General features: G+C 56.3%; 1 protein-coding gene across 2 annotated transcripts; it reads right to left on the reverse strand.

Moving 5' to 3' along the window:
- Positions 1-472: 472 nt before the first annotated feature.
- On the reverse strand, positions 473-8,917 carry NMUR1 (neuromedin U receptor 1). 2 transcript variants are annotated; one of them, XM_045034618.1, is made up of 3 exons: positions 8,637-8,917; positions 4,792-5,680; positions 473-2,549 (listed from the first exon to the last, which is right to left on the reverse strand). In XM_045034618.1, exons 2-3 carry the CDS (start codon positions 5,639-5,641, stop codon positions 2,167-2,169), a joined length of 1,233 nt encoding a protein of 410 aa, XP_044890553.1. In that variant the 5' UTR covers positions 5,642-5,680; positions 8,637-8,917; the 3' UTR covers positions 473-2,166. The 2 variants fall into 2 exon arrangements, with proteins under 2 accessions (XP_044890553.1, XP_011283976.4); XM_011285674.4 differs by lacking the exon at positions 8,637-8,917 and adding an exon at positions 7,618-8,297.
- Positions 8,918-10,896: the final 1,979 nt, after the last annotated feature.

Consider the following 10,896-nt stretch of genomic DNA (forward strand, 5'->3'; position numbering starts at 1 on the left):
TTCCACACAGTGGTTACCTCGGGAGAGTAAAGCTATGGGTGGTCTCTAACTTTCCTCTTTTCCTTTAGACTTAATCCTTCCTCCCTCCCTCCCTTCTCCCTTCCTCCCTTCCTTCCTGTGCTGAGAGAAAATGTGAGCAGAGGAGGGGCAGAGGGAGAGGGAGAGGGACAGAGAGAATCCCAAGCAGGCTCCTCACCCAGTGTTGAGCCCGATGCAGGGCTCCATCTCATGACTTGACCCAAAATCAAGACTCGGATGATTAACTGACTGAGCCACCCAGGCAGCCCTAGCCTTAATCCTTTCTTTAAAAAAAAAAATTGTGGCAAAATACACATAACATAAAATTTACCATCTTAACCATTTAATAATTTTTTTTTAACTTTTATTTACTTTTGAGACAGAGAGAGACAGAGCATGAATGGGGGAGGGTCAGAGAGAGAGAGGGAGACACAGAATCTGAAACAGGCTCCAGGCTCTGAGCTGTCAGCACAGAGCCCGACGCGGGGCTTGAACTCACGAGCCGTGAGATCATGACCTGAGCCGAAGTCGGACGCTTAACCGACTGAGCCACCCAGGCGCCCCCCATCTTAACCATTTAAGGGTGCAGTTCAGTATTAAGTACAGTCACACTGTTGGGCAGCCAATCTCCAGAACGTTCTCATCTTGCAAAACCGAAACCCTGTACCTATTAAACAACTCCCCGTTTCCCCCTCCTGCCGGCCCCAGCAAAGATGGTCTTTAATTACTTAAAATTCATTCATTTTTGCTTATTTGTACTTTCCAATTTTTCTACCAAGAGCATTCGAAATTTTTATAATTGAATTTCAAAATCTCCAGAACATTGTGCACAACCTGTACAATCTCTCCACGTCACGGGGAGAACCTGGGCAACAGACCTGCGTCACGCCACCTTCTTCACTCTGGGCACCTGCAGCACCCGCCAGGGAGGCTGGGAGTCCTCCCACAGCAGTCCTGTCTCAGGAAGGGGATGGGGTCCACAGACTTGTAACAGGTCAAGTTCCAGAAACTGAGTGGGTCCTGACTGAGCACAGCGCCAGCCCCCAAGCATTTGGGATGGGGCTCCGTTTCAGGACTTACATACTTACCCCTGGTCGCTCTTCCCTCACTGAGCCCCAGGCAAAACTGTCCTCACGGTCACTCCTTGCCCTTGGTTGGCCCGTGTCTCTTACCTCCGGAATCCTCTGGTCAGCCAGGCCCGGGTTCTGCCCACCTCAGGCCCCCCAACCAGCCCACGTGGAGGCGAGGACTGAGGCAGGCAGGGGCCTCGCTCACACGCTGGCCCTCAGTTGCTGTCAAGCAAAGAACATGCCTAGAGTGGCTCTCAGTGCAGTGGCAGGGGCGGGGGGTGGGGGGCCGCGCGGACATGGAGGTCAGGGAGGGAGTAGGAGCTGGAGGGTGGTGAGGAAATACAGAGTAATTTCTGCCTTGTCGATCCTGGGTTTTCCATCAGTTTTGTTACAAGCAGTGACTTAAGCACATGCACCAAAAAACCACGGCTAAAGTGCCAACGTGTGACACTGTACAATGTCAGGGCCCCTCTTATTTTGCAAACAAGGGACCAAGGCTTGGAAAGGTGATGTCACGCTGCAAGGTGGTGGCAGCAGGGCTGAGACCAGAACCAGGTCCCCCGGATCCCCGGCACCCTTGCCACCCAGCGACTCCACCAGGTGGAGATCCAGAGCAGAACGAGCTGACCGGGGGCCACGGACGGCCAGGCTGGAGGGGGCCCCGGGTACAGGCCAAGAGCTGAGAGGGCCGGAACGGGCCGGAACCTGCAGAATCTCAACGAGAAGTGGGAAGGAAAGGTGGGACCCAATGAAAACATTTCAGAAAATGGGGGTGAGGGTGGGGGAGAGCCCAGATGGAGGCTGGCTCCTCCAGTTAACCAGCTGCCATGTTTCTGTAGAAGGACTTTGCCTGTGGGCCTGGGGCTCTGGAGGGCAGATAGCAATGTTATATTCCTTCCAAAACTTGGGTGGGGGTAGGAATCACTGAGGTGCCAGTTCAGAGTTTAGAGGCTGAAGTGGGGACGGGCACAAAGGGGGACAGATCACGAAGACACCCCAGCAGAGGAAGGCGAGTGTGGCTCCCAAAACTGCACGTGGCACTCTGGTCTCTCTGGGTGTAGCTGCTTCGAGGCTCCGCTCAGAAGGGGTCAGTCTCTTGCTGCCCCTCTCGGCCACCATTCTCAGTCAGAGGGTGGGCCCTGGTGCCCGGGGAGCCCAGGTCACACAGGGTGCTGCCCATGGTCACCCTGCTGAGGCTGTGGGAGTTGTGGCAGGGCCTGTGGTAGCGGCGCCGGGCCCCCAAGCACAGGGCTTCCTGGAAAGTCTCCCTGAAACGGCTCGACATGAGGTTGTAAAGCACAGGGTTAATGGCGGAGCTGAGGTAGAAGAAGACGCCGGAGATAATATGCACGTACTGGAAGGCCAGGTACACGCCCTCGGTCCAGCTGGACACAAAGCTCCACATGAGGCGATCGACGTGGAAAGGGGCCCAGCAGACTCCAAACACCACGACCAGCACGACTGCAGGGACACAGAGGGGAGACTTTGGTGCCTGCCAGAGTCCTCTCAACTAACCGCCTTCCCTGGGCTTCAGTGTAGGCTGCCCACTTTCACCTTCCCACCCCCGCCCATCGTCCATATGGAAGTTTCTAGAAGTTTGCCTGCCCTGGCCTCATCACCCCTTTCAGAGAGGTTGGTCCCACCGCTGTCACTGACAGGGCAGTGGGCGTGTGCTCTACCCCCCTTCCCCCCACCCCCCAGCCACAGTCAACTGGACCAGGTGTGGACATCTGAGCCAAACTGGCCCAGTCTGGCTCTCTCACCACAGAGTTTGGAACTAGGTGACTCTAAGAGTTCACCCAGCTTCCCAGAGCTTCCCTCCAGCTGTGGTGTTGACCAGCCACACCCTTCCTGGGGTCTCTTTCATGGGCTTGCCTCGATTTCTGTTTATTTCTTGTGTTTGCTTCTGTGACTGTCTATCTTTCCCCTGCAGTGCCTTCCCCACCACACCCCAGCACGGTTTTCCCTCCTAATCCAGGATTTCAATCAGGATGCTGCTTACAAATATCCCCACCAGGCCCTCAGAAAGTAAAGGTGGGGGAAGGAGCCGGGGAGGTGGGGAAAGGAGAAAGCCAGAGCCCCAGGCCAGCAAGCAAGGCAGGCTTAAGGAAGCACCCCAACTTCCCAGGGGGAGAGCCATCCCAGCTGAGCAGACTTGACCCCCACGGGACAAGGAAGGAAGTAGAAAGCAGAGGCAGAACCGGCAGGGAGCAGGTGATCTGCAATGCAGGCTTCACAGAGCTGAGGGGCAAGCTTGGAACTCTGGGGTCAGCCTCATTTTAGGGAGCAGCACAAGTGGCCTTGGGCTCTGGGACACTTTCTGTAGGGCACGATGAGTGGGTCTCTCACTGGGAATGGGGCAGTCCCCTATATAATCCCACGGCTTTGACCAGGGTCTCACTAGCTCTGTCTTGCCCTGGCTCACCCCACCTACCTGATTCAGACCCTGCTAGGGTAGGGCAGGATGGGGACGAAATCAGTGATTGGCTTAGTGTCATTTTGTCTGGCTTCCCCAGGGCCACTGTTTTTGAAAAAGAGCCAGATCTAGATGACAGTAACACCCAGAGCCTCAACCCAGCTGGGCTTGCCATGGCCTGCCCCAATCCACACTTCTGCCCTGACCTTCACAAATATGCCCCCTGATGAGACTCTTTTAGACAGCGGTGGCCATTCCTGTGGTCCCCTAGGAACCAGAGATATAGATAGCATGGAGGGAATTTATCATCTTGCCTCTCCAACACCTTGCTCCCCTACTTTGGGGAATTTTGCTCCCCCCAGATCCCACCACGTGAATCCATGGGGACTGCAAACCTCAGCATCCTGCACTCTGGGCCAGGGGTGGGCTATGACCTAAGCCCACCAATTGGAATCCTTCCCTGGGATTTTTCAACAGCCATTAAGGGAAGAGGGCAGTTCCTCAAGAAAGGGGAATTCTGTGCCCATGGCCATGCCTCCCAGGCTGCTATAGGGAAGGACAAAGCCAAGACGTGTTTAGGAGCAAAGATGAGAGACCTGGAGATCCAGCTCCCACAAACAGCTCTGCCATCCTGGAACCCAGCCACATGCCCCGGCCCTGTCTGTGGTTTGATTCCACGAACCAGCACCAGCTTCTGCACAGGCCTCCAAGCTTAGAAGGACCCTAGGCTTCATGGCTTAGTTTATGCTTGATTATTGCTGTCTGGACAGTCTTTTTTTCTTTTAATGTTTATTTATTTATTTTGAGAGAGAGAGATTTAGAGCACGAGTTGGGGGGTGGGCAGTGAGAGAAGGAGAGAGGAGACAGAGAATCCCAAGCAGGCTCCACACCTTCAGCACAGAGCCCAACGCGGGGCTCGAACCCACGAACCGTGAGATCATGACCTGAGCCAAAACCAAGAGTCAGACGCTTAACTGACTGAGCCACCGAGGTGCCCCGCTTGCCTGGACAGTCTTAATGATTTTTGAACAAGGGACCCCAAATTTTCATTTCACACTGGACCCCACAAATTATGTGGCTCATCCTGCCGTTTATCTTTGAGTTTCTTACAGAGTAATCGCACAGGTGCGTGCACACACACAGGGCGGTGTGGGCGGCAGTGGTGACGACTTCAAACTTCACACTCAGCCCCCATCTCAAACCCAGACACTCAGCCCCCAGGTGCTGGAAGCTCTAGCCCCTTACCCAGGGCCTGGCTCAGTCCCTCTTCCCCACCACAACACTTACACAGCATCTTGGTCACCTGTGTCCGACCCTGATCCTGCGGCCGCTGAAACCTGCGGCTCTCGCTGGACTTGGCCCTGCCCCTGGCCTCCTGCCTGAGCAGCAGCAGTCTCTCCCGCTGCAGCCGAAGCCCGATGAGCAGATAGAGCACGCTGATGGTGGCCATAGGCAAACAGAAGAAGAACAGAGTGGTGATTTGCACCACCAGGTTGTAGAGGGCCCGCGAACGGACCAAGGTGCACACAGCTGAGTGGGGCACCGTGCCCCGGCAGGGCACCTCCAGATGCTGGATGCCGTGCAGGCTGGCGTTAGGCAGAGAGCACAGCACGGCGAGGCCCCAGATGGCTCCGAGTACGCGGCGCACGTGGACCCGAGTCATCGTGGATCTGGCCTGCAGCGGGTGCACCACGGCCACGTAGCGCTCCACACTCAGGGCGGTGACATTGAGCACCGAGGCCAGGCAGACCGTCTCGAAGAGCAGCGTGCGGAAGTAGCAGCCACCAGCGCCCAGCAGGAAGGGGTAGTTGTGCCACATCTCATAGAGCTCCAGGGGCAGGCCCACGAGCAGCACCAGCAGGTCCGACACAGCGAGGCTGAGGAGGTAATAGTTGGTGGGCGTGCGCATGGCCTTGTGGCGCAGGATGACTGTGCAGGTCAGCCCGTTGCCCACGGCGCCCACCACGAAGATCAGCAGGTACGTGGCGCAGATGGGCACGAACAGCTCCGTCTGCCGGGGCCCCCGGTACTTGAGTCTCAGTTCCTCATCGGTCAGGTTCAAGTCCTCAGGGCCAAAGACCCCCCAGGCCCTACTGCCATTGCAGGGCACCGGGCTCCCTGCCTCCATCGGGGACATGTCTCCAGGGAGGATGGAGCAGTTGAAGCAGAGAGGAGTCTGTGGAACAGAAGAGAGAGACCCCCCGGAAACGTCACTCAGAGATCCCTGGTAATTCATTAAACCAAAGGTGCCGGCGACACTAGGAGGAAGGTTATTTTACGTACCACTGAGAAACAAAAAACCGTCATCCTTTGTAAGGTGTGTAACAATTTCAGAGATGTAAAAATGTACATCTTGGAAATGATAAAAGCGGGATTCGGTCGGGGCGCCTGGGTGGCTCAGTCGGTTAAGCGTCCAACTTTGGCTCAGGTCATGATCTGGCAGTTTGTGGGTTCGGGCCCCGTGTCAGGCGCTGTGCTGACAGCTCAGAGCCTGGAGCCTGCTTCAGATCCTGTGTCTCCCTTTCTCTTGGCCCCTCCCCCACTCACACTCTGTCTCCGTCTCTCAAAAATGAATAAACATTAAAAAAAAATTTTTAAAAAGCAGGACTCAGTTATGAATTTCACAATCCACCGAAGCTTTAAATAAACAATGGATCCTCCGGAGCATGGGCTTTGCGGTCAGCAGTCTCCCCTTGGGTCTGTCCCCTTTCAAGCCCTGGACTTTGGGAGAGGGACTCGGTTTGGGCGTCTGTAAAATGGGCACAACATGCAGTATCTTGTCAGTACGGTTTTTAAGAACAAGGCCTCTGGAAGCAACCGCCCGGATTCAAATCCAACTCCTCAGTTCTGGGCTGTGTGGCCATTTGTAGGGGAACCTTTCTGACTGTCTCCTTATTACAAGGATGCAGGGAGTTTAAGCTACAAAAGGTATTAGCTCAGGGCCTCCCTGACACACAGAAGGGCCCGGTTATCAGCCATCTCTCAAGGAGGACTGAGTCATTGTGGGGACGAAGCGAGGGGGTCAAAGGCTAAAAACTAGAATGCTAACCCCAAAGCTGGTTCGTGTTCCTGTTTCCTATTACCTGCGCTGTTAAACATTGAAATATTTGCCAACCGTGACCCTGCTAGTTCTGGGGCCCCCTCTCCTCTGTTGGGTCCCTATCTCTGCCAGTCCGTGGGATATAGTGGTAAGGACCCAGACCACAGAGCCAAACACGCTGCTTTGGGGTCAGATACCAACTCTGCTACACTCTAGCTGTGACCTCTCCTCACTGTGCCTCAGTCTCCTCATCTGTGAAACGGGTGTGTCCACAAAGCTTACCCCCTAATTGCTGTGAAGATTAAATGAGGGAACACATATCAAGTTGTAAGGGGTGTGCCTGGCACGTTTTAGGTGCTCGAGATCAACGCATAGGAACATTATCCTTCCCACGTGGAAACGGAAGATTAGTCCAAGGGAGGGGCACCTGGCCAGCTCAGTAGGTAGAGGCTGCAGGGTTGCGAGCGTGGGCCCCACACTGAGTGTGGAGATCACTCAAAAATAAAATATTTTAAAAAACAAATGTAAAAAAGAACCGTCCAAGGGAGATGGGACAGGGGCCGAAACAAGATTCGCCTGGGCAGACGGTTTGGTGGGACAGGCCAGGAGCTGGGGACTGTCCTCCTTAGCCTTAATCCGGAATGTCTTCCTCCTCACCAGAACCTCCACCCAGAAGTCTCCCCCAGCCTCCCTGCCAGTCCCACACCTGATCCCCGCACCCTGGGATGGAACGCATTTTCACCCATCCAGGCGGTTCACCTGCCCGCCTCCCAGGCTGGGGGCAAGGGCCGAGCGGGCAGCCGCGGGGAGGAGCTGGGGACCCGCAGGCGCCGAGCAGGGTTCGAGGGAGAATCTCTGCGCCACCGGGAACGGTCGCAGCGCCCGTGGCCGGCAAAAAGACAGAAATAACCCGGAGGCTGCGAGTCCTCCGAGAAGGGGGGCGCCTCCGATCCCTACGGCCCTGGGGAGACCCTCTGTGCGCGCTTCCCAGTCCCGCGCCCCAGCCCCAGGCCACCCGCGCGCCCCGTCCAGCCGCCCGCGCCCTTGGCCTCGGCGGTATCGCGTTCACCTACCCTCCCGTAAGCGACTGGAGACATCGAGGCGCGCGGCGGGCGGCGGAGACCGACGCCCAGACGCGGCGCCAGGAACCAGCCGACTGGAGGCTGGACGGCGACCGGCCCCCAAGTAGCCCTTCCCGTGGCCCCGCCTGTAGTCTGGGTGACCCGAAAGGGACCGCCACCAGGGGGCGGTGCTCCCCCCGCATCGTTGGACCCAGACACCCTCATCTGGGGTCCCCACACCCACCCCTAGTCGGTCCCAGGCGTCTGGCGCGACACTCCCAGGAGCACCATTATCGAACTCCCACGGAACCCTAATGGAACCCTCACAACAACCCCTTTACAGATGAGAAAACCGAGCCTCAGAGACACGAAGCGCGAGTGGTCTGGCTCTCACACCCTTGCCGGGGTCTCCAGCGTGCTTTTACCCTAACTCCTTATTATGGGGTCTCTCCAGACCCCGCCTCCTCCTGCGGCACATTTCAGACGCACCTGAAAGTCCACGTGCCCCAAAGGGTCTCCTCTCCCTCTCTGGGGCCCCAAGTCCCAGGGCAACAGTCTTCACCCCTCTCCCTAGGGTTCCCGGCCCCTGAGCATCTCCTCCTGCCCTCCCAGAACTTCTGCCTGCTGCGGGAGCCTCCGTCCTCCCTCCAGTCTGTCCTCCCACTGCCCAGTGGGAGCCCCCAACACCTCACTCCTCTGCTGGAAAACCTCCCCAGCCACCCACCTCACTTCCTTCTGAAAAAGAACATACCAAAGTCTAGCTTGGTGTTGGACCCCATGCCCCACTTGCCTTCCTGCCCCCCCCCCACTATATTCCCTCACCCCCAAATACCCTCCCTCTCATCCATTCAAATGTTTCTCCATCCCTCTCACCCCACCGCAGGGTGCCCAAGGGGGAAGGAGGGAACTGTAAGGGAAGACTCATGAGTGCTGGAATCCCAGCCTCCTCTTGCTCCCAGAAGCTGTAGACAGGTGAACTCCAGCAGGGAGCCCCTTCCCTGCTCTGTCCCTTCCTCTGACCAGCTCCTTACCTGGAAGTTATTTCATTAGGAACCTTCTAGGGAGCCTACATACATGAATCTTGCAGGCCCAAATGCTGGCTCCTGGGCCTCTTCCCAGGGTCTGATTCATTTAGTCTGGGCAGGGTCCAGCAACCTTCATTTCTGAGGAACACCCTCCAGGGGGCCCCAAACCTAAGAATCACACTTTGAGAAGCACTGGAAGGGGTTAAATACCAAGTCCCAGGACCCAGAAGGGCTGCCTGAGCAGTGTGAATGGGAAAGAGATCAGCCCCTCTGTGCCTTGACTCTCCTTCCCGGTGGAATGTGTAACCATGTGTTCCTTGAAACATCAGTGCAAAGATTTAGCACAGGGCTGGCATGCAGCCAGCACTCAAAAAAGTCTATGTGATGACAAGTGGAGGTGTGACCTTCTTCCCCCCAGACTTTCCCTGCCTCCCCTTCCCCCATGAGTCACTGTCTGGCCTTGGGAACTGGGAGTCAGACCCTCTCAGAGCCTCCACAAGCCCTGCCTTCCCAGGAACCCCACGTGTAAACACAACCCCAGGCACAGGGAAATTGTAGGCCAGTGCAGGGGCAGATGTCCTTGGGGAAAAGAATTCTAGGGTGTCCCTGAGAATTAACTGCTCCACCCCAGATGAGTGACCCCACCCAGAACCTTCAAGGTCCAAGCTGCTATTATATCAGAGGAGCGTTGAAGGGTAGGCAGCATCACTGGGAAACAGCCCACCATGGGGTCAGGGTGGTACTTAGCACGTGATGAGCATTGTCAACCCCTGCCCCCATCACTGGAATCACACTCCCACCACACACACCACTTTGCATACACTCTGAGCATCCTGAAACCCACTGTGGACTCATTGGAGGTGCTCCGAGCCCAGGAAAGGAAAGGGAAGGACCTATTTCTGCCTGACAGAGACACTATGGTTCCTGCCAATAGGAATTCTTTAGCTGGCTGCATCATTCACAACATTAACTGAAATCAAAGACCATGCCAGAAGGGGAGGCCCAATGGCCATCATGGCTATAGCCACCCCTGCACTGTTCAGAGGGCCCTGGGTGTCCCAGCCTCAGGCCTGAGCTCAAGACCGCCATGGCAGCATGTCCCATCGGAACTGATGGTAGGTATACTGCTGCCTCCCTGCTCCGTCCTGAGGGAGCTTCTCCAGGGCCACGTTCGCTGGGGTACTGCAGGGCTGAAGCCTGGAGTAAATGCATCTTAGGTTTTCTGGGTGTACATTTCAGTCTCCTGGCCTGGCTGGTGGGCATCTGCCCAGACCAGGGTGTTAAGGGCCCCACTGTGCACAATCGCAAATGCCTCAGGGGTCTACGGGAGGCAGCCGGGAGACCTCTCAGGTCCTGGAGTCTGTGCAGGGCTCGCAGGGCCTGAAGTACATGATTAGCTCCATAGCCTTTCCTCACCCTGCTGAGAGCCACAGAAGGGCAGCTGCCCCAAGTCAAGTCTTCACCGGCACGACCTGAGCAGCTTCTGGAACATTCACCATTCACCCCCACCCCTCCCCCTGCTCTACTGCCTACAGGGACCAGACAAGGAGGATGAGATGAGCTTGGGGACACCAAGGTATTGGATGGGAGACAGCAATTGTTCTGAAGGCAGTGGGGACAGCCCAGAGTCCACCAGTAATCAGGCTCAGCAAACATGGAGAGCTGGGCATAGCAAACATTTGGAGTGGGGAGAGTGCCCATGCTTACCTAGGAACTTCTCCACGTCAGACACCTGTCACCTGGCTCTGCTGGGCTGGACCCGGGCCAGGCCAGGGCTAAGGGAGAGAGGAGGAAAGGTCTGAGTCCCTTCAGAGTGGGGAGGGTTCCCCAGTGCACCTCAGTAAGCCATGCAGCCTGTGTGTGGCCATCCGCACTCCCCAAGTCCCCAGGCCTGGATCCACTCACAGAAACCAGCACACTTCCCAAGGAGAGAGAAGGCAAAGGAAGGCAAGGAAGAGTGAGGCCTGGAGGAGAATCCTTGCTTCTACTGCCACGAACTGGCTGTGTGGCCTTAGATAAGCCTCTGTGCACTCCAGACACCGGCTTCCTGGTCTGTAAAAAAGCAAGAACAGCACTTACTTCTCTAGATGCTAAGTGAGATAATGTGGGTTAAAACACCTAGGGTTGACACACTCAAGAAGTGGTAACCGTAACTGTGCTCAGAATTCTCTGAAAGATACTAGAAAGCTGCCAGGAGTCAGGGCTGGGGCGGAAGCTAGAGAACAGAAAAGCTTGCTCAGCAGGGCTTGGAAGGGCAAGGTCCCCA

This window comes from Felis catus, chromosome C1 (genome assembly GCF_018350175.1).
Source record: "Felis catus isolate Fca126 chromosome C1, F.catus_Fca126_mat1.0, whole genome shotgun sequence".
NCBI classification, from domain to species: Eukaryota; Metazoa; Chordata; class Mammalia; order Carnivora; family Felidae; genus Felis; species Felis catus.